Source organism: Vipera berus, assembly GCF_964194415.1.
Source record: "Vipera berus genome assembly, chromosome: 1".
NCBI classification, from domain to species: Eukaryota; Metazoa; Chordata; class Lepidosauria; order Squamata; family Viperidae; genus Vipera; species Vipera berus.
Window position 1 is genome coordinate 350,605,162 of NC_138202.1, and position 26,083 is coordinate 350,631,244.

At 43.2% G+C, this 26,083-nt stretch overlaps 1 protein-coding gene across 7 annotated transcripts in view; it reads right to left on the bottom strand.

The window, feature by feature from the left end:
• Positions 1-26,083, bottom strand: part of SGSM2 (small G protein signaling modulator 2) — a 135,320-nt gene that overhangs the window by 27,548 nt on the left and 81,689 nt on the right. For 4 of the 7 annotated variants that reach the window (XM_081346570.1, XM_081346571.1, XM_081346572.1 and 1 more), the window contains exons 4-13: positions 24,735-24,806; positions 21,567-21,728; positions 18,844-18,911; positions 16,529-16,674; positions 14,009-14,143; positions 11,342-11,466; positions 10,880-10,947; positions 8,315-8,478; positions 7,801-7,936; positions 2,023-2,157 (exon numbers count right to left, since the gene is read on the bottom strand). In XM_081346570.1, the coding sequence (XP_081202696.1) occupies positions 2,023-2,157; positions 7,801-7,936; positions 8,315-8,478; positions 10,880-10,947; positions 11,342-11,466; positions 14,009-14,143; positions 16,529-16,674; positions 18,844-18,911; positions 21,567-21,728; positions 24,735-24,806 (1,211 nt within the window). The remainder of the gene's footprint in view (positions 1-2,022; positions 2,158-7,800; positions 7,937-8,314; positions 8,479-10,879; positions 10,948-11,341; positions 11,467-14,008; positions 14,144-16,528; positions 16,675-18,843; positions 18,912-21,566; positions 21,729-24,734; positions 24,807-26,083) is intronic. The other 3 variants (XM_081346573.1, XM_081346575.1, XM_081346576.1) reach the window with 3 other exon arrangements.

Genomic DNA, 26,083 nt, shown 5'->3' on the forward strand with positions numbered 1-26,083 from the left:
GGTGAACCCCACAGACCCTAAGAATTCAGATGAAAGGTACCTGAATTAGTGAAGAATTAGAGTGAACAGCATCTTCAGAATGAGCTTAAAGGTTTTGGGTTGCGGTGATGGATCTCTGCCAAATTTTTAGACACATGCAAAAGGTTAAAGAAATTGCAAGGGACTCGAAGCAGAATGAAGAGCAAACCAGGTACAACAGTATTGTCATTAAGCACATCAGGGAGCACACCAATCGGAATTCTTCATGCACAACGTTTTAGAAGGGTTTCCTATGTAGATAGGGGGTATGCGACCTTTGATTTACTTCCAAGGATAGTATCAACCAAAGGAGAAAATCAACCGTCTGCCTAGTTCAGAACATTATTCCCAAGTGACCCTCAATCAAGGTGGCACTCAAAAGTACCATGGTCATCCTGGTCCCCAGAAACAGGGAACAAGGTGTCTTCTTCCTCTGTGGCTGGAGTCAATGCAAAGCCATCATGACTGTGAATCAGGGATATCCTTCTCCTCCATAAATATGTCTAATCTCCGTTTCAACTTGTTCATGTATATCACGTTCACCCTACCTTATGGAAGAGAATTCCATTGGTTAAATTATCTGTCCTAAATCTCTCTGCATAATACAGTTCCCATGGGCAACCCTGGGATGCAGATGTAGGATGCAAGGAATGTCTTCACATCAACTCTCATAATTTTATATACCCCGATCACAACCCGTTATCTTACTGTGGAAATTAAGTTGATAATAACTTCCCCACTTCATAATTCCACTGGTCTCTTTCTGCAACTTTTTTAGCTCAACAGGATGGAGCTGTAGAAACTGGAAACATCTTGGATGTTCTAACTACATATGTATAAGGGACATATGTTATTGGGTGGGGGGAAACCACGGTTTGGGATTTCTCTTTTCTTTTGGAAGGGAAGAGTGCATGAACTGGGCTCTCAGGTAGCCCTATGGCCAAGATTACTGGTTCTGGGATATAAACGATTCAGAGCAGGTGGCCTAAGACACTTCCATACACAAAGCGTAATTGATCTAGGGAAGTATTTTTCCACATTAAATTGAGTAGAATTCCATGGCACAGCATTCTACAGAAGATTCTCCACTGAACCATCAGGTACAGATAGTCCTTGATTTATGGCCACAATTGAGCCCAAAATTTATGTTGCTAAGCAAGACATTTGTTAAGTGAGTTTCGACCCACTTTATGACCTTTCTTGCCACAGTTGTTAAGTGAATTGCTGCAGTTGTTAAGTTAGTAACACGACTGTCAAGTGAATCTGGCTTATGACCATTGCAGCATCTTTGAGGTCACATGATAAAAATTCAGTTGCCTGGCAACGGGTTCATATTTCTGACGGTTGCAATGTCCCAGGGTCATGTGATCCCCTTTTTTGACTTTCTGATAAGCAAAGTCAGTGGGGAAACCAGATTCACTTAACAAACATGTTACTAACACTTAACAAATGTCTTGCTTGGACTCTTAAGATAGCTCAAGAGAGCATTGAGTGTCAAATCACCAAGCTCAAAGAGTCCCTTCTTAAAAGCCTCCAGCAATGGAACACCCACAAGCCTCAATTGGTTGTCTAGTCTATTTTTGCAAACTTCCAGTAATGGAGCACCGAAAAGAGGCAAGATGTTCCACTGATTAATTGTTCTTACTGACAGAAAATTTCTCCTTATTTCTAGGTTGGATCTCTCTTTCACAAGCTTCCACCCATTGCTCCTTGTCCTGCCCTCTGGTGCTCTGGAGAATACGTCAATCCCCTCTTCTCTGTGACAGCCCCTCAAGTGTTGGAAGACTGCTATCATGTCCTCTCACCTCCCATCCTTCTTTTCGACAGGCTGGAAAAAGAGACAATATTCTCTTCTCTCGTTCTTTCCATGCAATTGATTTCCCTGACACATAAGGGTGCCCCAGCAGTGCGCTGACCTTGCAGTAATGCCAACACTGTTGTACATTGAGTGCCAGTGGGGGAAATGAGGTGAGTTGGGAGGGCAGGGAGGAGAAGGATAAAAACCTTTCATCCTTTTAGAATCTGTGAGGTTCCGATTGCAGATCATGGATAGCATTGCGTGCAGCTTGTCTTCCTCCTCCTCGTCATCGTCAACGGAGGCAGAGCGGCTGGCAGCTAAGTGGTGGTAGTTAATAGTTACTGCTCAAAAAAATAGTGAAAGAGGAGCATAAGAAAACAAAACGGGCGCCAGGATTGACAATCAAGTCTTAAAAGGACATGTGGTCCTCCCCTCCTTTAGGGGGCAGTATATAATTCCATCTTCATGGATTTGCAGAACTTTTAATTTCCAACCAACATCTTCTCTATCCAACATTGAGTTTGTATTTCGCTCATCCAAATGCCGGTGCACAACAGGTGATGTTTTCGTAAGGTTTTAGCTAGCAGATTACTCACTCAATCAAACCTGCAAGTAATCCACCAGATTCTGCTCACAAAATCCTTACCTTTTCCTCCATGGAAGGCCATTTCAGGGGCTCACACAACAATGCACACAATCCTAGACTAAGGCTAACAAAGCCAAATTTCCACATTCAGATAATACATTACTCCTATGAATCGTCATACAGTTCATTAACTATATGTTGGCTTAAAATGTTCATTTTAAGAATAATGGCTGGATTCTATGTCATGATGAACCACAATTGACCCAGCTCCGTTTTAACCTAGTTTAGCATGTTACACAATGCAATGAATGTTTTTCACTCATTTTTCCACTTTCCTTCTGGAGCAACAGATAGAGCAACACGAAAGGCTGTATTTATTTCTGTTTATCTTTACAGATAGTCCTCAACTTATGATCGGTCACTTTGCAACTGTTCAAAATTACAACAGACCCCCCCAAAAGGAACTTGTGATAAGATGGGTGGCCAATAAATTTTATAAAGCAAACAAACAAACATGCAAACTTTTTACAGAGGCACAATTGAGTGCGTCTTAACAAACTGCATCACTGTTTGGTTTGGTGGTATTAGAGCCTCAGGTAGAAGGCCAATACAGAGAGTGGTAAGGACAGCCGAGATTATAGGAAGCCCGCTTCCCGTTATTCAGGACACTGCTTACAAGTGCTATGTGCTTAGAGCTCGAAGCATTGTTAGAGATCCCAGACGCCCACTTCACAGTCTGTTTCTGTTGCTCCCCTCTGGGAGGAGGTTTCAAAGTATTTATAGCAAGACTACTAGATTCTGCAACAGCTTTGTTCCTTATGCCATCTGTCTTGTAAATTCGCAGGATTCTCTTTTTCCCCCGCCGTGTGTGTGTGTGTGTGTGTGTGTGTGTGTGTGTGTATGTATACACACACACACACACACATACATTTGAACTAGACTGTTGTTTCTCTGTGTCATATCTCTGTGTGTATGCATAATGGTATTTTTTTTGAGCTGAATGCAATGAAATGCTGATTAGTGTACATTTAAAGTGACAATAAAGTTTCTATTCTATTCTATTCTATTCTATTCTATTCTATTCTATTCTATTCTATTCTATTCTATTCTATTCTATTCTATTCTATTCTATTCTATTCTATTCTAGTTTCCTAGTTACGATGACCATGTGATCATGGTCACATGATCACATTTTGGGCACTCAGCAACAGGCTGGCATTTACGGCCATTTGCAGTTCTCTGCTGTCATATGTTCATGGTTTACTGCATTTTTGTCAGAAATCAGTGTTTACTTCCAGTTTCTGGCAAAAACAGCCCCATACTGCACAATGGGTTCACTTAATGACATGGCACTTGCTATTCGACTGCCACATTCAGTGAACAATCACTGCAAAAAAAAAAGTGGTTATAAAATCAGGTCTAGTCATTCAGTGACCTGCTTTATTACTGTCATGACTTAAGACTATAATTGCAGGGTTAAATTACGATTGTAACTCAAGGACTGCCTGTATAACAAACTAATGAAGTTGTTTAGGCTAAGAAATCACTGTCCAGTCACTGAGAACAGATAAACTAGAATGGATCTGAAACAGATTCTTCTTCTAGTTCTACTCCATCTGGAGTTTATTTATTTTATTTTTTTATTTTAATTCCATTTATATCCCGCCCTTCTCCGAAGACTCAGGGCGGCTTACAAGCTTAGCAATAGCCTTCCATTCTATGTATATGCCTGCTTATACTTGCCTACACAGAAAACAAAAAAAGGCATAAAAATGTCCTCAAAACTCCTGAGCATTATGTCACCAGCCAGTCCCTCTGGCCTGCAAGATACAGTAGAACCCACCTAACTGATTTTGATGCGATAGTAAAAAAAAAGTAATTCAGTATAACAAGAATCAATTACACAAACCCCAATGTTATGCATCTCTTCTTGGTGGAAAATGTCAGAAGAAAACTGGAGGTTTGTCTGCCCTTTCATTTATTTTTGCTGGGACATTCAAACACAGACAAATCTGGTTTTAATCTTAACTCTGGTTAACCAAAGCAACATCCACAATATAGCTTATAAAGCTATTTTATCCCAGCAATTAATCTATGGGTTAGCACAAGGGTGGAAACTCAGGGGTCCTGCAAAGGGTGCCAGAGTTCATTCTTGCAAGATTGTAGGTTTTCCATTCTGGTTTAGCAACCCATATAACCTCAACATTAAAACTGCAACAATATTATATCACAGCGGTCTTCAAACGTGGCCCTTTTTTGACTTGTGGACTTCAATTCCCAGAAAAGCAAACCTGGCTGAGGAATTCTGGGAGCTGAAGTCCACAAGTCATAAAAGAGCCAAGTTTGAAGACCCCTGTTATATTATTTCCCACAAAAGAATCGAGTTATGACCACCTGCAGGAAGTTTAGTTCTGCCCCTTGTTCTGTGGACACTGAAATCCTGACTGTTAGCTGCCTAGGACTACAGAACAGACTACAGAACAGCCTCAGGTCGCCATAGACTACTGAGAGACTGTATGTCCCCATTTCTCACAGTGTGTACATCATACCAAGAGGATGATATTATACAGGTGATCCTCAATTTACAACCATATTACAGTCATAAATCGTGACAGTTGTAAATGACTGGCCCAATTTAATGACTTCTTTTTGTGCTGGTTGTTAAGCAAACATGGAGTTTGCAAAGTAGCCGCCATGGTCGTTAAGCGAATGCTGTGGTTGTTAAGCAAGGGCATGGTTTTACAAAACAAACAAACAAAAAAAGCAAGTAAATGCCAAAAATTGTGGTCACACTGCAAACAGCTGGAGATGGTCATTATTTACTCATGTGACCACATTTGGGAGAGGGGACAATTGTCAGAATGTTGAAATCAGGTTGTAATTACACCTCTCCCCTCCTCCCCCAGTAGATTCATTGGAACTTTGAATGGTCGTTAAGCGACTGGTCATAAGTCAAGGATTCCCTGTTTATAATTTGCTGTTCATTTAACAGAATAACAGAGTTGGAAGGGACCTTGGAGGTCTTCTAGTCCAACCCCCTCCTCAAGAGTTTAAAAGTGTATTGTATTCTTGCAATCTGGTAGAGGACAGGAAGGCCTGGAGGAACATTGTCCATAGGGTCGCGATGGGTCAGACACGACTTTGCAACTAACAACAACAACAACATTCTTGCAATCTGCGGCTTATGTCACAGGAGCTTAAAAAAATGGGAGAGGTATCTGGAGAAAGATGACCAAAATTTGATCCTAGACAAGAATGTGTGCAAGGTGCAAAGATAAGGTAATCAAGGCTGAAACCGGATGAGGAGTAGAATGAGGACTAGAATGCTGAAAAGAAAAGTGGGAAAGCAAGTCATGCTTGCAATTGTTTGGTGCATTCTTTGGCCACCAGTTTTGTGCTGCAACAAATGAATAATGTGTGCATGTGTGAGTTTGTATACAGGTTGTCCTCGACTTACGATCACAATTGGTCACATGGTCACATGGAAGGCCATTTCAGGGGCACACACAACAACACACACAGTTCTAGACTAAGGCTAACAAAGCCAAATTTCCATGTTCAGATAGTACATTACTCCTATGGATACACAAGGTGACTGTTAAGACAATCATGCCTGATTTTACTAAGTTTTTCTGTCAAGATTGTTTAAATCAGGGGCGTTTAAACTTGGCCCTTTTATGACTTGTGGACTTCAACTCCCAGAATTCCTCAGCCAGGCATGCTGAGGAGTTGAAGTCCACAAGTCATAAAAGGGCCAAGTTTGAAGACCCCTGGTTTAAGTGAATCATTGCAGTTGTTAAGTGAATCCAGCTTCCCACCCCACCCCACCCCCACCTCAACTTGGCTTGTTAGAAGCCAGCTGGGAAGGCCACAAATATAGTAATCACATGACCTTGGAATGGTTGTAAATACATTCCTCTTGCCAAATTACATGTTCATCATGCAACTGTGGGGATGCTGCAACAGTTGTAAATGCGAGGATTAGTCATAAGTCTTTCCCCCCCATGCCATTGTAACTTCGAACAGTCACTAAATGAAAGGTTGTAAGCCAAGGACCACTTGCAATACTTAAGCAATTGTAAGTTAAATAATTAATTCTATTTATTTATCAAATTTGTATGCTGCCCAACTCCCAAAAACTTTAATAAAGATTTTTATAAGTTAATAGAAACTCTGTTTGCTGCGTGTTCTTTGGAGCATTTAAGTATCACCCCAAATTGCTGGGAGTCGGGTGGCAAAAATTTAATAATTACAAATTATTATTACTCTAGGACAGGGGTAGGCAACCTTGGCTCTTTTATGACTCGTGGACTTCAACTCCCAGAATTCCTGAGCCAGCATGGCTCAGCATGGAAACCTCTCCCTTTCTCCTCAGCATGGCTGGCTCAGGAATTCTGGGAGTTGAAGTCCACGAGTCATAAAAGAACCAAGCTTACCTACCCCTGCTCTAGGATGCTGAAGGTACTGTTGATTTTAAAGTTACTTAAACAGATAGTCCTCAACTTACAACCGTTCATTTAATGACCGTTCAAAGTTACAATGGCACTGAAAAAGTGACATGATAATTTTTACACTTACGACTATTGTAGGAGCCCCAGGGTCATGTGATCAAAATTTAGATATAGGTAGTCTTTGATTTACAACAATTTATTTACTAACCATTCAAAGGGCACTGAAAAAAGTGACTGTTGAGCATTTTTCAAACTTACAACTGTTGTAGCATTCCCATGGTCACATAATAAATATCTGGATGCTTGGCAACTGGTTCATATGCATGACTGTTGCAGTGTCCTGGGATCATGTGATCACAGTTTGTAATCTTTTGATGAGCAAAATCAGTGGGAAAACGAGTTTCACTCAACAACCATGTTACTAATTTAACAACTGCAGTGATTCACTTAACAACTGTAGTAAGAAGGGTTGTAAATAGGGGCAAAAATCACCTAACAAATGTCTCGCTTGGCAACAAAAATCCTGGGCTCAATTTTGGTCGTAAGTGGAGGACCACCTGTATGGGACCAACTGACTCATATTTATGACAGTTGCAGTATCCCCGGGGGTCACGGGATCACTTTTTGCGACCTTCTGATAAACAAAGTCAGTGGGGAAGCCAAATTCACTTCACAACTAACTTAACTTCACAACACATTAATTAAGTCACTTGCAGTGACTCACTTAACAACTGGGGCAAGAAAGGTTGCAGCACGGGGCAAAACTCCCTTAACGACTGTATCACTTTGCAACAAGAATTTTGGGCTCAGTTGTGGTTGTAAGTCAAGGACTACCTGGGATTCATTTCAAGAGTTTGTTTGGATGAAATGTGAGGATTGCCAGCCTCAATTTCTGCACGTGGCCGTTCCCACACAGTCTGAGAAACCGGAAGACTAGAAATCCTTACTGTTCTCATGCCTGTGGCCTGGGTAAATAATCCTGAAGACATAATCCGTAGCTGTCTCCATGACGGATGGCACTTCCTCCATGTCCATCGACCGGTTGTGGCTGTTCCGTTTCCGGAGCTTTGGAAAAACTTTGCCCTGCAAAACAAGTTGATGTGAGACTGGGCTGAACCTGCCATTTCTAAAGATGAAGTAGGCAGGTAAGCAGAGAGGACCAAAAGCCAGGAATGTTACCTAAAAGATCTCTTGGGGAATAATAATAGAACTGGAAGGGACCTTGGGAGCAAGAGGCCCTAAACCCGTGGTGGTGAACCGGTGGCACACAGAGCCCTCTCTGTGGGCACGCATGCCGTTGCCCCAGTCCTAGGCCTTCAGCTGGGTTTTATAAAACCTTTTTGCTTTAGGCCTTTGCCGCTGTGTGGGGAAAAAAGGTTCAATCAATCAATCAATTTCAATTTCTTGTGGGGAAAAAAAGATCTTGCAATGATTCTGCAGAGTTGAAATCTCTAGCCTTACCTTTCCCTGTTGGGACCACAATGGGGGCTCCAGCTGTCCACGGGGGAGGAGGCCATTCTCAAGGCAAGAAAGGAAGGCCAGGAGATGTCCACCAGGTGGAAAATGGAGTGGGGGCCTCTGGATACCGTCCTGACTCACCAGCACCAAAGTCCCACCTTGGTCAGCTGCAGGGATAAATGTTGCTTGCTATTGGCTTCTTTAAAAACAACAGCAACAAAGGTAGTACAGAATTGCAGTACTAAAACACAACCCCTGGTTGAAATTAAGCAGGACCAAAAGTGTGTGACAAAGAAATTGCAGAGAAATACATCCATTTCATAGAATCACAGAATCATAGGGCTGCTCAAGGCAGGAGTCTTGTACCATCCCCATCAAATGGTGGTCCAGTCTATTTTTGAAAACCCCTAGTGACGGAGCATCCACAACTGCAGGAGGCAAGTTATTCCACTGATTAATTGCTCTCGCTGTCAGAAAATTTCTCCTTACTTCTAGGTTGGATCTCACTTTGACAGGTTTCCACTCATTTCTTCTGGTCCTGCCTCTGGTGCCCTAGAGCAGGGGTAGGCAACCCTGGCTCTTTTATGACTCATGGACTTCAACTCCCAGAATTCCTGAGTCAGCTATGCTGACTTAGTCATAAAAGAGCCGAGGTTGCCTACCCCTGCCCTAGAAAATAAGTCAATCCCTTCTTCTTTGTGACAGCCCCTCAAGTACTGGAGTTAACATGTCCCCCCAATCTTTGATAGATAGATTAGAAGATCTACCTACAATTTAGCTTCCAGAACCCTTATTATCGTTATTGCTCTTCTCTGCAGATTTTCCAGGGCTTCGACATCTTTTCTGTATCCTGATTACCAGAACTGGAAGCAATATTCCCAGTGTGGCTTCACTAGTGCAATATAGAGCGATGCTATCATTTCTTATGAATTTAATGTTATCCTTCTATTAATGCAGCCTAGTACTGCATTGGCTTTTTTGGCAGCTACAGCACACTGCTGGCTCATACTTAAGAAGTGGTCCACTAGGACACCTAGATCCCTCTCACAATTACTGCTGCTGAGCCAGGAATTATGAGATCTGCCACCACAAAAAATAAGCTGGATACGAATTTTAACAGTAAATGCTGATATAGACCTGGATGGAATTTCCATTCCAGGACAGAAAAGAAATAATCCAATCTACAGGGAATTTCTTCAGAGCAAGGTGAAGGAAATATCCTACCCTTCAAAATGTGGTTCAGTTTCAAAGGTGGATCCCTGAAAGGTTCACATAGTTTTAGGTGTATCTGTTTATAGTGGAAGACTTACTTTTATATGAGTAAGCAGTTGCGCCCCTTTCTGGACCGAGATGCCCTACGTACAGTCACTTACGCACTCGTTACCTCCCGTATAGATTACTGCAATGCTCTCTACATAGGGCTGCCCTTGAAGACCACCCAGAGGCTTCAGCTGGTGTAGAGTGCGGCCGCGCGGGTAGTGATGGGAGCACCCCGATACTCCCATATTACACCCCTCCTGCGTGAGCTGCATTGGTTACCGGTTGTCCTCCGGGTGAGATTTAAGGTGCTGGTACTTACCTTTAAAGCCCTACATGGCTTAGGCCCGGGATACTTGCAGGACCATCTGCTGCCGGGAACGACTTCCCATCGCCCTGTGCGCTCACACAGAGAAGGCCTCCTCAGGGTACCGTCGGCTAGACAATGTCAGCTGGCGACCCCCAGGGGGAGGGCCTTCTCTGTGGGAGCGCCAGCCCTATGGAACCAGCTCCCCCCTGAGCTTCGGATGGCCCCAGATCTCCAGTCCTTTCGCCGCGGCCTCAAAACACTCCTTTTCCACCTCGCTGACCTGGACTGACAGGGATTTTAATTATGTTTTTAATTTTTAACTGTAATTTTAACTTATTTTAATTTTAATTTTAATTTATTCTACAGGGGCCATTAATTTAATTTTCTTTTAACTTCTGTATTATTGTATGTTATTGTTGTTAGCCGCCTTGAGTCCTTCGGGAGATAGGGCGGCATATAAGTCCCAATAATTAATAAATAAATAAATAAATAAATAAATAAATAAATAAATAAATAAATAAATAAACAAACAAACAAACAAACAAACAAACAAATAAATAAATAAATAAAGTTCTTCTGTATTTTTTTAGATGAAAGGGAGGTGGGAGAGAGAGAGAGAGCTGCAGCCACTTATTATAACAGTGACAAACTTGCAGCCTATGAAAAATATCTCTGACCCTCCCTACCAACAGGTGCTCATTTGGGGTGGCATTTTGTTCCAGCAATTACTAGCTTCTCTTATTTAACATATTAGTCATCCTGTTTCCTGGACTTCATCAACAAAGTTCTCCGGCCACTTCAAATTCCTTCTCTGACAGCCAGCAACTAAAATCCACCATGCACAAGGTTAAACCATCAACCAAATGAAATCAGTGCAATTATTTAACAACATTTCAAGACAGATTTCATGAATTACTGCAACTCAGAAAAGAAAGGAGTGCTTTTAAATCACTGCCGCTTCCTTTTGTAGACATTCAAGCCCATAAAATGGGAAGACTTACGTTGTTGATGGCAATGGATGCAGACAATTTGGCTGAACGGTACTATCAAGGCATAGTCCCAGTAGATGCTGAAAATGAGATAACAGTGACACTGAAGTGTGACAATAGTTGAAAAGAGAAGGGGAATTCTGGGGGTTGAAGTCCAAACTTCTTAACGTTGCCAAGGCTGAGAAACATTTGAATCTGACGGAGCAAGCCTCACCTTTGCAAAAGCTGGTGGCTTTGAATAAAATCTGTGAATGAGAAACAGATTCTAGCAGACTCCTGGTTCTTTGCTCCCATAGTTGAACAGGGCTTTCTTCCTACGTTGTTTCTCTTGAGCGGTTTAGAATTTAATAAGGATGCTTGGCTGAAAATACTTTGGAATTTGCCAGGAGCAAATCTCTCTTTGTTTTCCTTGCTGCCTTTAATTTTTCACTTTTAGTCTTTCATCCCAAGCAAACCCCTGTTGCCACGCCTTACCTTTTCTCCAGTTCCGAGTCGCCCAGGTTCCCGTTCATGAGCTGATTTGGTGTCCATTTCAGAGTTAAAGAATCAGAAGACTGATGAAGAGAGAGATAGCCTGGAATGGCCTCCATGTCGTCTTTCTGTTCCAAAAGTTGCCCCAACAGTTATAAGAAGAAGAAAAAAAACCAGACAAAAATATTGGACATTTTCTGAAGAACAGGTATTCCTTGACTTACGGCAACTGAGGCCAAAATTTCAGGTGCTAAGCAAGAGAGTTGCTAAGTGAATTTTTGCCCCCTTTTACGACCTTTCTTGCCACAGTTGATAGTAACACAGTTGTTAAGGGAATCTGACTTCCCCCATTGACTTCGCTTATCGGAAAGTTACAAAAGGTGATCATATGACCCTGGAACACTGCAACCGTCATAAATACATGCCGGTTGCCCAGCATCTGAATTTTGATCACATGACCACAGGGACATCACAACAGTCGTAAGTGTGAAAAATGTAAGTCACTTTTTTTTAGTGCTGTTGTAACTTTGAACAGTCACTAAATGAACGATTGTCCCAAAGGTGCTTTTCCAACCATGGGACAATCATGGGATGACTTGGATGACTAAGAACCTACATAGACATAAATGTTTTGTTCACCTGAGCTTAGAGTTTAATCCGTTATATAGAGGTAATTATTTTATGGGAAGAAAGGCCCTGAGAGGAATCCTAAGCTCAAAACTCATTTTCTACTTGATCATATGAGGTTGAGACATTGGTACAGGTAATCCTCAATTTATGACCGTTCGCTTAGTAACAATTTGAAGTTACAACAGTTCTGGGGAAAAAAAAAGGATAGCCCTAGTGGAAGGTATTGCTGCCAGTTCTTTGCTATGATGTAATCACTCTCTGATCACTTTTGGGCTTAGTGGAGCTGCCTCACTCTGCAAGGAGGTAGGACTCTTAGATTGGTTTATCCTAGGCCACGGGTCGGCAACCCGCGGCTCCGGAGCCGCATGCGGCTCTTTGAGCCGTCTCCTGCGGCTCCCAGCCGCCCCGTGCGCGCGCACCTCTTTGAACGGGCAGTGGTGCGCGTGCACCTCTCCAAATGGAGAGTGGCACCGCCCGTTTGGAGAGGTGCGTGCGCACCTCCCCGAATGGGCGGAGGTGCGCGTGCACCTCCCCAAACCTTTGGAGAGGTGCGCGCGTACCTCCGCGCGACCGGGCAGAGGTGCTGCTCTTTGAGGAAGCTGTAGCGGCCCGTCTCCGAAGCTGCCGCTTTCGGCAGCTTTGCAGACGGGCCGCGGCAGCTTCCTCAAAGAGCAGCGCCCCTGCCCATTCTGAGAGGTGCGCGCGCACCTCTCCAAACGACCGGAAGTGCACGCGCACCTCCCCAAACCTTTGGAGAGGTGCGCGCGTACCTCCGCGCGAACGGGCAGAGGTGCCGCTCTTTGAGGAAGCTGTAGCGGCCCGTCTCCGAAGCTGCCGCTTTCGGCAGCTTTGCAGACGGGCCGCGGCAGCTTCCTCAAAGAGCAGCGCCCCTGCCCATTCTGAGAGGTGCGCGCGCACCTCTCCGAACGACCGGAAGTGCGCGCGCACCTCCCCAAACCTTTGGAGAGGTGCGCGCGTACCTCCGCGCGAACGGGCAGAGGTGCCGCTCTTTGAGGAAAGCGGCAGCTTTGCAGACGGGCCGCGACAGCTTCCTCAAAGAGCGGCACCTCTGCCCGTTCGCGCGGAGGTACGCGCGCACCTCCGGTCGTTCGGAGAGGTGCACGCGCACCTCTCAGAATGGGCAGGGGCGCTGCTCTTTGAGGAAGCTGCCGCGGCCCGTCTGCAAAGCTGCTGAAAGCGGCAGCTTTGCAGACGGGCCGTCGCCGTCGGGCAACCGGGAACTGGTTCCATCTCACTTTAAAAAAAATTGGCAACCGCGTGCGTCCGCACATGCGCAAAAAACCGTTTTGCGCATGCGCAAAACATTTTTTGCACATGCGCGTGCATGGACACACGCACGCGGCTCCCACTTTTTTTAATTTGTGATGGAACCGGTTCCCAGTGGCTCTTTTCCTTTTTTAGGTTGCCGACCCCTGCCCTAGACCTATGGCCGTTGGAGAGTCCCTGCAGTCATGTGATTGTGATCTAGGTGCTTGGCACTCACATTTATGACAGTTGCGGGGTGTGTGTGTGTGTGTGTGTGTGTGTGTGTGTGTGTATGCATAATTTATTTTATTTATTTATTGTCATGCTTAGGCAGTGTATATTGGAGGTGGTTACCCTTTGAGAGCTGTATGTAATGAACTCTCATTTTAATGTATGCTGATTAGTGTACATTTAAAGTGACAATAAAGATCCTATCCTATCCTATCCTATCCTATCCTATCCTATCCTATCCTATCCTATCCTATCCTATCCTATCCTATCCTATCCTATCCTCCCCTCCCCTTCCCTCCCCTACTCTGACAGGGAAAGTCAATGGGGAAGCTGGCAGGGAAATTGCAAATTGTGTTCACATGATACATTGCTTAATGACTGCAGTGATTCGTTTAATGACTACAGCAAAAAAGTGTGTAAAATTGGGTGTGGTTGTGATACCTCACTTAACAACCAGACTATCAATTTTTCTAATCACAGCTGTGGTTCTAAGTCAAGGATTACTTGTACCTGACATAAGGTATTCTGTCCCTAAGCACTTACCGGCTGAACCAGCACATTGTTCTTCCCATACAATAAATGTGTCCGTGCGTTCTGATGCAACGACTCCACATAATCCCTGGCCGAAGCTGCAAAGCGGTCTTCTGACGTGCTTCCACTTGAGTGACGCTTCCTGATCTGATGCACACAAGAATCCAACGTTGACATCAGGATACAACCAAGAAGAAGATGAGCTATAAATCCTCTTCAAGGGCAACCTTGCAAGCTATTCACCGTTCAACTAACATCCACCAAGGCCTCTATTGTTGCAATTTCTTTTTTAAAAATAACTGAATAAGCTTGTCCTTCCCATTCCTGGCCTCCCCACAAAAGATTTTGGTTTCCTTATCATCAATCAACTAACAGACTATTTCCTGAAGCTTCTCCATCCACTCCAAGTAACTTGCATGAACAATTCAATTTCTAACGTAAAATCTGCCTGTCTAAAATAAATTACAGCAGGTGGAAACACCTTGGCAACTTTTAAGACTTGTGGACTTCAACTCCCAGAATTCCCCAGCCAACTGCCATGCTGGCTGAGGAATTCTGGGAGTTGAACTCCACAAGTCTTAAAGTTGCCAAGGTTGGATACTCCTGACCTAGATGATATTGGCTGATCTGAAAAAGCAAAGCAGGGTTGACTGGGAAGTTGGAAAATGCTGAGAACCATAGATGTGTTCTCTTAACTGTAGTTATGAAAAAAGGATGAAATGTGCCTTGGGATGTCACAAGAATAGGGGACATTCACAGGGAGGATAAAAAAGACCAAATGGCAATTGTTGTAATATTGTCCAAGCCTTTTTATGTTTTTTTGACATTGCATACATGTGCGAAGGAGCTGAGTTTAGATCACATTGGCATGACTACCATCCTGCTTATTGTGGTCCTCTATGGTGGACATCACTAGATGCAAATACTCCTTCATATTTGCTACTGGATAAAAGTAAACAAGTCAGGAGATGTTTACACAAGAATGTAATGGCTAAACTATTGTTACCAAGCTGTCCCCACTGAGTTGAAGTCAACTCAAGAAAGATTTTCCTAAATGAGATGGAAACTAATCAAGGAGAGAAGCAACTTAGAACTAAGAAGAAATTTCCCAACAGTTAGAACAATTAGTCAGTGGAATAACTTGCCTCCAGAAGCTGTGGATGCTCCAAAACTGGAAGTTTTTAAGAAGAGACTGGACAGCCATTTGTCTGGAATGGTATAGGGTTTCATGCCTGATGAGGGTTTTGGACTAGAAGACCTCCAAAGTGCCTTCCGACTCCGTTATTGTTATTGTTATTGTTGTTATTATTATTATTATTATTAGAAAGAGATGTATAACCTACTGCTAAAACTGTGATTCCTGTAACCTTGAACTGGGTGAAATGGTGCGTCACCGAGCATTATTTTTTGAACCAAGGTACATGAAATGGGCTAACTTACTGAATGCATCCAAATTCTGGAACCTATACAGCGTCCTATGGATTGGAATTTGGCCAATTTTATTAAAACAGTTTATGACATAAACATTTATTATAAATCAGTTTATGACATAATAAAGAGTGCCATAAAACATTTCCTGTGCTGATGGTTGTTTGTGCTATACAGTTTTAACATGGGTAATTTTCAAGGTAGATATATCTCTCAATGTACCCCAAGGTTTCAAGTGAAGGCAGTATATGAGAAGCTGTGTTGAAGGAATTGAGAAACCTGGTAAGGAAATATCTCTGAAATTATGACCTGATGGGACACAGGTTGTCCAGTATGAACTAAATCCTTTGTCTACGGAAATAACCGCATTCCTCATTCCTTATATGGTTTAGACTCCAGATCTCTTATCACTTTGTTGCTATTCCCTGTACTGTTTCTAGAATCTCAATACCTTTTTTGCATCACGGTGACCCATCAATCACCTCCCTTTTTACAGAAATGGGGTATTTGTAGATTTCAGAGGAAACTTCAAGGCCCAGCAGATGCAGACACCAAGAGCTGCTATGAGTTTTTATTCAGCAAAATCCAGAGAACCAAGAATTTATTTACCCATCCTTTGTTAAGACTCAAAAGATAAATTATATTACAATGCCAATTGGCTACCTAATTCAGCAATCTAGTTTGCAATATAAATCCTGGACATAATATTAGCAGAGCTGTGCAAAACCATTCATAAAAGGGAGATAATAGATTGTATCCCATCCAGAGAGTGCAAAACAGCTTTTTTTTTTGAGCACAATATAAGCTGCTCCTGCTACTCTGGGTCAAAACAGAGTTGTTTGAGTTCAGAACATTTGCAAACGATCAGGAAAGCCTGTGTCTGATCAAAATGGGGTGTTTGGATTCAAATCCATTTGAGTTTGAAATGGTTTGCACACTTCCTTCATTGCCTGTTGCCACCACCTGATGTTCTGAAGAAGCCTGCATAAACTCATGCTGTTACTACAAAACGTTCTGAAATACAAGAAAGCAGTAAGTATAAGTCTTCCAAAATTATTTTTTAGAAAGATTTGAGGGATGTTAAAGGAGAAAAAAATCACCTACTCCTAGGGCTGGCCGTTTAGAAGGAGAGTCTTGGCGACTGTGGGTTCCATGAATCCGATGCCTCTGGACCAACTCATCTGCTGAGGGATCTGTCCAGAAGTGGTCAGCCGTTTTCAGCTTGGTGTAATCCAGAGCACAAGGCCCAACTGAAAGCCAGACAGAGGAAATGGAATAGAGTCGCACGCTTCTCTTCTACCAAAGAGGCCTAAAAACTGAGGTCGGCTGACCAATCCTCTAGAAACCTTCATCTGTTTAACCATTTGTTTCTCAACCATGGCAATTAAGGTGTATGAACTTTGTATCCCAGAATTCTGGGTGGGGAATTCTGGGAGTTAAAGTCCACACACCTTACAAGTTGCTAAGACTGAGAGACGCTGATGTAAATGAAAAATACATTTTGCCTCCCCACTTCCTGAGTTGGAAGGTCAAGGCTGGCCCTGTCATTAGACAGAAGGTCTTAATTTCCAATACTAGATCTGGAAATGTCAGCAAAATAGTCGGTGTTCAGGCCTGTGTCTCTTATAGCGGCCATTTTGTTTTAAAAATGAGCTACTTGTGTATGTGGAAGAGGAAGGAAGGCCATCTTGGTCCCTACTAGACCAATCTTGAATACCACAAACACCAAAATGGCATCCTCCATCTTTTCAAATAAAAATGTTGACTGAACTCAACTAGCTGTGAGTCTTCTTTAGCAGGAGGAGGAACATGGTAGTAAAAGTGGGGGAACAGCTGGAAAGCTAGGCACAATAAGTAAAACTACAAAATGTCTGAAATTCTATATTAGCTCATTTTATCTCCCTGTGGGCATGATGCTGGGGGACAGCTGGCTGATTTTCAAGCCACGGGACTATAATTCAGCCATCACAGCTACTGAAGAAGGATGCTGGAAGCTACAGATCAGCAACATCTGGAAAGCTACAGTTCTCCCAACCTTATGTGTCTTAAATTTAGTGGTGTCAGGCATGAACTACCAGATCCATACCTGAAGGTCTAATTAAACTGATTTATTGCTAAACAGACTATGCATAGGAATCTTCTCAACTAATAGTTAATACTTGCTTGGAGTTAGCTAAGGGTCTATGGAATTCACTTGGACTTAAGTTTACTTGTGGCTACGCAGGGATTCTAGGTTGATCCCTCTTTTAACTCCACCCACAGATTCTGCCACTCTGCCTCCTCCTCCAAGTTAATCTTGAAAATAGGTTCTACTTGGTGGAGTGATGCATTAAGGTTCAACCCTCAAATGCTGAAAACAGCACAGATTGATTGTTTCTCTAAATGTCAAATCCAGCTGTTTCACTGACCTGCCCCCAAGGATAAGTGAAGCACACAGGTTCTGGGAGAGGAAAAGAAGAGGAAGGGAAAACTGTAGTGCATGTATAGTTTAAATCTCCTCTTTGTGTGATAGTGTATATGTAGTCCTTGACCTATGACCACAATTGGAATAAGAATTTCTACGTGCTAAGCAAGGCGGTTGTTAAGAGAGCCGTGACGAGTTTTACAAACCTTTTTGCTGTAATTGTTAAGCGAATTACTGCAATTATTAAGTGAATCATGCAGCTGTTATGTAAATCCAGATTTCCCCATTGATTTTGCTTGTCAGAAGCTAGCTGGAAGGTTGCAAATGGTGATCACATGACACCAGGACACCACAATCATTGTGAATATATGCCAGTTGCCAAGCACCCGAGTTTTGATCATGTGACCATGGGAACGTTGCAATAGTCATAAGTATGAAGACCACTTATAAGCAACTTTTTTCAGTGCTCTTGTAACTTCAAGCAGTTGCTAAACAAATGGTTGTAAGTCAAGGACTACCTGTAGTGTAACGCTTCAAATGTTGGCCTTGGTTTGGAGAGACCCATGTTCAAATCCCATCCAACTACAAAGCTGACTCTGGGTGACTCTGGGCCAATAAAAATATCTTCCATCCCAATTTCACAATTTTGTAGTGGAGATAAAATTTGTGAGGACCTCTACAAACACTGTGAAGATCCAGGAAAAAATGGGGTACAAATGGAGGGAATGAATGAGTTTAAATCCTTCTCTTGAACTGTTATATTTTATATAGTCCCCACAAAGATTTCTAATACCTTTTATTCTGAAACTCTTATAATCTTACAATCTAATTAAGGGGGGCTCTAAGAAAAATAGGATTAATCATACCAACTCACACCCCATGTCCCAGTTCCTCTGGTGCAACTGTATTACATTTGGGATTCATGTTTTAATTTTTGCAAACATCTCTGGAAAATACAGTGGGAAATGAAGTGCTTCAAAATTGCATGGAAATAATATTTAGGAAGGATACTTACCTAGAAGACAAGCCAAGATGGGTCCAAATACTGGATCAGCCAATAATGCCTCTTTCTCATAATATTTGCTAGAAGAAACAAATCCCCACAATCAATTAAAAAGAAAGGAAAAATATGAACACAACACGACTGAATGGATAACATCATAAAAATGTTGCTTAGTGAGGTATGCAGGATTAGGGCTTCAATCTTCCCATCCTAAATCTAAACCAGTGTTTTAAATCCCAGCACTTGTAAACGGACTTCAACTCCCAGAATTCCCCTTATGGATGCTGCTTTGAACTCCTGGAGAAAGTTGGGGTATGAATGCAATAAAAAGGGTACAAAAGAAAAATAAAATAGAATAGTAGTTAAGGAACTAGCAAACCACTTCTGACCTACCAAGTGAGGCTAAAGCAGGGGTAGGCAACCTTGGCTCTTTTATGACTCGTGGACTTCAACTCCCAGAATTCCTCAGCCAGCACAACTGGCTCAGGAATTCTGGGAGTTGAAGGCCACGAGTCATAAAAGAGCCAAGGTTGCCTACCCCTGGGCTAAAGGAATCAAAGGGATGGAAAGAGCTAATCCTTAACCAAAGAGCATCTTGAGTCTGTGAAACACTTCAGCTGATGATAAGGGGATAACAGAATACTGAGCTGGAAGGGACTTTGGAGGTCCTCTAGTCCAACCCCCTGCCCAAGCAGGAGATCCTACCATTTCACACAAATGGCTGTCCAATCTCTTCTTAAAAACCTCCAGGGATGGAGCGCCCACGATTTCAGGAGGCAAGTCATTCCATTGGTTAATTGTTCTGTCAGGAAATTTCTCCTTCGTTCAAGCTTCTTTCCTTGATTAGTTTCCATCCATTGCTTCTTATCCTGCCTTCAGGTGCTTTGGAGAATAGCTTGACTCTTTCTTGCTTGTGGCAGAACTTTAGATATTGGAATATTGCTATCATGTCACCCCTAGTCCTTCTTTTCACTAGACTAAATATTCCCAGTTCCTGCAACCGTTCTTCAGGTTTTAGCCTCCAGCCCCCTAATCCTCTTTGTGGTAAGGCAGAATTTCGATGGGCAAACTTCAGTTGGACTCTCACAGTCCTGCTTTCCTTCAACCCAGCTTATAATGTACCACTATGGCTGGCCTCATATATAAAGCATGCCAAATGAATTCTTAGCACAACACCTCAGTCTAACCTCTAAGTCCCTAAAAAAGATGATTTCCTGTGTTCCTAGGAAGACATGCAATCTTAAAGGGGAGAAGTAGCACCATTTCACCTATAGATGGGGCTAGAGTTCCAAGCCCCAGCTTTGTCCATTAGCATCTGCAATTAGGTCTGTTGAAGCTGATGAGGTCCCACTAGCTAGGAACAATCTCACCCATTGCCAGGAAAAGACGGGAATTTCCTTTTCAGGCCTCCTTAGGCAGAAATGAAACCCAAATCCATGGGAAACGCTATGAATTGACAAGATCCCTTCCCTCCCTTGCTACAGATACTCCTCACTTAACAACCAATCACTAAGAGACTTTTCAAAGTTATGACGGATCCCCCAAAAGGTACTTAGGACCCAATTCCAGAGCTCCAACAGCTGCATACATTACCGCCCACAGTTATGCGATTTAATTTTGGGCATTTGGCAACAGGCTGACATTTACAGCCATTTGCAGTGTATAAACAGAGTTGTATAAACAGAGGCACAGAATCAAAATCACGTAAAGTATTAGTACCGCTTGATAAGGCCACACCTGGAATACTGCATCCAGTTTTGGTCACCACATTACAAAAAAGATGTTGAGACTGGAAAAAGTGCAAAGAAGAGCAACTAAGATGATTACAGTATAAGTCTGGAAACTAAAACATATGAAGAATGGTAGCAGGATTTGAGTATGGCCAGTCTAGAGAAAAGAAGGACCGGGGTGACATGATGTCAGTATTCCAGTATTTGAAGGGCTACCACAAAGAAGAAGGGGTCAACGTATTTTCCAAAGCACCAGAAGGCAAGACAAGAAACAATGGATGGAAACTAACCAAGGAGAGAAGCAACATGGAATTAAGGAGAAAATTCCTAACAGTGAGAACTATTAACCAGTGGAACAGCTTGCCTCCAGAAGTTGTGGGAGGTTTTTAAGAAGAGACTGGACAGCCACTTGTCTGAAATGGTATAGGGTCTCCTGCTTGCGCAGGGGGCTGAACTAGAAGACCTCCAAGGTCCCTTCCAGCTCTATTCTGATTCTGATTAGTGTCCCAAGGTTATATGACTGCAATTTTTGGTGGTTTTTGCCAGTTTCTGCTGTTTACTTTCAGTTTCTGGCAAAAAACACTTGCTGGATAAAAAAATGGATTTGTTTTTTGACTGCTGTGTTTGCTTAATGACCACTGTTGTTTACTGCAGCAGAAAAGGTCATAAAATTGGGTGCAGTCACATGGTGACCTGCCACGACTTGCAACTATAATTCCAGGCTCAGTCCTAAATCTAGGATTACCTGTATGTCTGATGAGTCCCTATATAGAGAATGAAATTAGTCACACACTGCCTCCTAGTGATCAATATAAGTAAAAACACCATATACAATACTATGCAAAAATAGAGAAACTTCCCACACCACGCAAAGGTATGACGGAAGTACGTAAAAACCTTGTGTAATATCCACAACTCACTGTTCTGAAAAGTGGACTGTATATACCACCCCTTGAACAAAATGACCAAAAAAATAACCCAAGCAAACATTGGCACTCTTCTTACCTATTGTTATCCACAAGGTACTGCACAATTTTATCAAGCACTCTCTCGATCAGGGCGGTGCGCACCCAAATGTGCTTGATGGCTTGTGGGGACAAAGAAGAGGGTTTGTTTGTGGTCGAAGCTTGCCGCTTTAGGGATTCCTGGCCAGCTGGCTGGTATTTTCTGTTAAGAAGGGGAAAAAAAGCAGAATTCACACTCAAAGCTTGTATTTGCAAGGTGTACACTCTTATCTCCAAATAATGACAGTACACTGATGCCCCAGTCTCAGTCACCACAAAGCAGGCTCCAATATTATCAATTTCTATTTCATTTTAATTTTCCCATGATATTATTAACTAGAACAGTGTGTCTCAATCTTAGCAACTTTAAGAAATGTGTGGACTTCAGGAGACCATCCCGCCCTAGGCATGAAAGCCGACTGGGTGACTTTGAGCCATTCACCAAGAAACTGTGATTTCTAGTCCCGCCCTAGGCATGAAAGCCGACTGGGTGACTTTGAGCCATTCACCAGGAAACCGTGAGTTCTAGTCCCGCCCTAGGCATGAAAGCCGACTGGGTGACTTTGAGCCAATCACCAGGAAACCGTGAGTTCTAGTCCCGCCCTAGGCATGAAAGCCGACTGGGTGACTTTGAGCCATTCACCAGGAAACCGTGAGTTCTAGTCCCACCCTAGGCCCCCAGGGGGAGGTCCTTCTCTGTGGGCGCCCCGGAATTATGGAATCGGTTGCCGGTTGAGCTCCGGATGGCGCCCGACCTCCGCTCCTTCCGACTCAATCTGAAAACGTATTTATTTGAACAAGCCGGCTTGGCCTGATGGGGGATGGGTTGGGTTTTTTATTGTTCTTAATATTTGTATTTATTGTTTTTACCTTGGGCATTATGTTTAATTCCTTTTAACTTTTGTATTTTTGTATTTTATACATTTGCCCTGTTCACCACCCTGAGTCCTTCGGGAGAAGGACGGTATATAAATAAAAAAATTTTTTTAAAAAAAGAAAGCCGACTGGGTGACTTTGAGCCAATCACCAGGAAACCGTGAGTTCTAGTCCCGCCCTAGGCATGAAAGCCGACTGGGTGACTTTGAGCCAATCACCAGGAAACCGTGAGTTCTAGTCCCGCCCTAGGCATGAAAGCCGACTGGGTGACTTTGTCTCATTCCCTCTCTCAGAGCCCAACCCATATCACAGGGTTGCTGTTATGCAGAAGATTGGAGGAGGATGTGTTCGTCGCCTTGAGTTATTGATAAATAATAGTAAAAGTTGGATACAAATAAATAAAAATTCTGGAATAATGTCGCATCTGCTAAATAAGCCCCAGGGAGCAGGTTTCATCCCTGTGCAGTCAATCCCTTTGCAGGCCAATGAAAGTGAGCAGAGGTAATAATTTAACAAACTCTCTGCTAGGTTGTTGTTTGTCTTGGCTAGGGGGCACTTGCACACATGAAGGTTTTGGGGATGATTCCAGAGGCTTTAATATCATGATGGGAAAAGACAGAGATTGCTTGTAAGAATTAGCCAGTGTGAAAGGGTTGGGAAAGAGGGAGGGAAGAAGGGGTATCCATCTCTGAAACTGGCATTAAAGAGACATTTCAAACCATACAGACAGTCCTCAGCTTGCGACCACAATTGGACCCAGAATTTCCATTGCTAAGCAAGGCGATTGTTAAATGAGATGCCTAATTTTATTACCTTTTTTTGTCATGGTTGTTAAGTGAATCACACTGTCATTAATCAAATTTTCCTTCCCCCCATTGACTTTGTTTATTGGAAACTGGCTGGAAAGGTCACAAATGGCAATTACATGACCCCGGGATGCTGCAACTGTTGTACATATATGCTGGTTGCCAATCATGTATGTTCAGGTGGCCAGGGAGATGCTGCGACAGTCGTAGGTGCGAGGACCAGCTGTAATTTTTCCCCAGTGCTTTTGTAACTTCAAATGGTCACTAAACAAATGGTTGTAAGTCGAGGACTACCTGTAAAGCATTTAATGGCCATTCAGCACTATTTCAGTTGGCTGGTATATTCCCATGCTAGCAAGTTATGTGTTGAATGCCAGGCTGATTATGAGAACTGACTTCAGTCTCTGGTTCCTTCATGGGGTTAAGAGAGCACACAAGTTTCTAGTCCTTCATAATGCTGAATTTTTTTTAACATCTCAGGCCTATATTGCATACTTTAGCACCTTCTCAAATACTTTTTTGCTGCTTGTTTGCAATATTGATTCAATATTCAATATATATATTGAAGATACACAAGAAAATATGCAATTCTCCTCTGTACCATATACAGCAGGGGTGTCAAACTCAATTTCATGGAGGGCCGCATCAGCATTGCGGTTGCCCTCAGGGGGCGGGGTGGGTATGGCCTGGGGGGGCATGGCCTACTGGCTGGGCGTGGCTAGAGTGCGTATGGCCTACTGGATGGGCGTGGCCAGCTCTACATCGTTGGCATCAAGGGTGCCTATGGAGGCCTGGGCAGGAGTGGGACAGATCTGAGGGTCTCTGGCAGGAGGAGGGTCTCTGGGCCAGGGCCAAGGCAGTGGGGGCCATTCCCTCACTGTTTCCAGGATGGCTTCGCGGGCCACATGAAACCACTTCGCGGGCCGGATCCGGCCCCTGGGCCTTGTGTTTGACATGTCTGATATACAGTATATGAGAGGTTGCATCTGTGGTGCCAATTATGCCCGTCTGCCAGAAGAAAATCTGCCAGGCAGGGCAGCCTAAATAAATGTTTTATTTTGTCTTTCTTCGTCATGAATGGTCTCCACCTTTGGCAATTGCTATGTAAAATCCAGCCGCAAAGTGATGGGAAACCAAGTTTAAGAGGGAAGAGCAGCCAAAAAAACTAGTGGTTTCATTGGCAAAGGCAGTGACGTTGCTTGCCAATTCAACCAACTCCTTTCACAGCCAACTCAATTGGCTGCTTAAATGTTGAAATGTCACTGGGGGTGGGGGGGATCCATATTTTTCCAAAGTGTTTTCTGACCACACAAATGGCCATGGATACAAACTAGTTAAAAATAGAAATTTAGGAGAGGAGAATAAAAACAAAACGTCTGGAAAGTCATTTTCACCCTCTTCGAATTTCCCGGTCGAAAGGGGAAAGAGAGGACCTCATTTTTTTCTCTACTACATCTGATTATTCTCACTTAATATAAACTAGCGACCTGAACAGAGATGGAAACACGGTCGGAAAGGCAAACCACCTGCCTACATTCTCCCCGTTGCTTGCAGATGATCTGCAAAGGAAAAGAAGAAATGAGCATGTTCTCTTCGGAAGCTCTTTTTGGGATTGAGTGTGCACAGATAATAACTTGGGATCTCAACTTAATAGACATAGAAGTGAATAAAGTCAGCACGACCCCCAAGGGATTCCTTGCTGAATTGAGGAGAGGAGGAAAGTTGCCGAGTTTGAAGAACCTAGATCCAGAGCAACCTTTTCCAACCTACCACATGTGCACCACTTGTTGGTGGTCTAGAAAACACCAAAATTAATCTGCTGATCTAATGTGTTATTTTTGTTGGAGAGACTCAAGCACCAATTTGGGCTAAATGTTTAGCCCAAATTATTTAATTACCAAATTTGGAAAACAGCCATCTCCCTCACAGAGCAAAATTATTAAGAGATTAGAGGTCTACTTTGGTCCAAGGTGATTCTAAGCCTTTGGAAGAAGATTAACTCAAACATGAAGGCCTACCATGAACTTTACGACATGGACCCCAACCTGTGGGCTGTGGCCTCTTGGCCATTGGATCAGTGCGCACGCAGGTGTGCATGCGCTCACCCCCCCCCCTCACGCCACCGTTGCTGCAAGTGTCACATGGGCGCTAGTGTTGCCGCAAGCATCACACTATGTTTGCGGGCCCCGTTTGCGGTGCGTGCATGCTCACGACCCTATTTGACGTGTGCATGCGCGGCCACGTTTGCATGCATGCATGCACGTGTTAAAGGCACCTGCCGTTCCCTTTCCAACCAGGCCGCCAAAACAGAACGGTTGGTGACCCCAACCTGCTTTACGAGACACAGTAGAAAAAGAAATCAACTGGGCAGCATGACACAGGCAGTCCTTGACTTATCACCAGTTGCTTAACAACTATTTGAAGTTATGACTGACCTGAAAAAGGGGACTTACTACCTGAATTCAAAGTTCTGATGGTTTAGACCCCCTCCATGGTCACATGACCAAACTTTGGGCACTCGGCAAAGTGGCTGTATTTATGGCTGTCCACAGTGTCCTGCAGTCACAGGTCTTACAATGGTTTTGCCAAAAAAACCAGCACTTACTTCCTGATTTTGGCAAAACTGTGGGATTGGTTTTGGTTTGCTTAATGACTGCAATGTTTATTTAATGACTGCGGCAAAAGAAAGTTAGAATTTTATGACTGCTACAACGTATGACCATAATGGACAGGCTCCACAAAGGTCGTATGACGAGGACTACCTGTATTGGATTAATAGGGCTCAGATGATTTTCTCTTCCCTTACTCTGCCTCTCCCAGGAATCATATATAACTT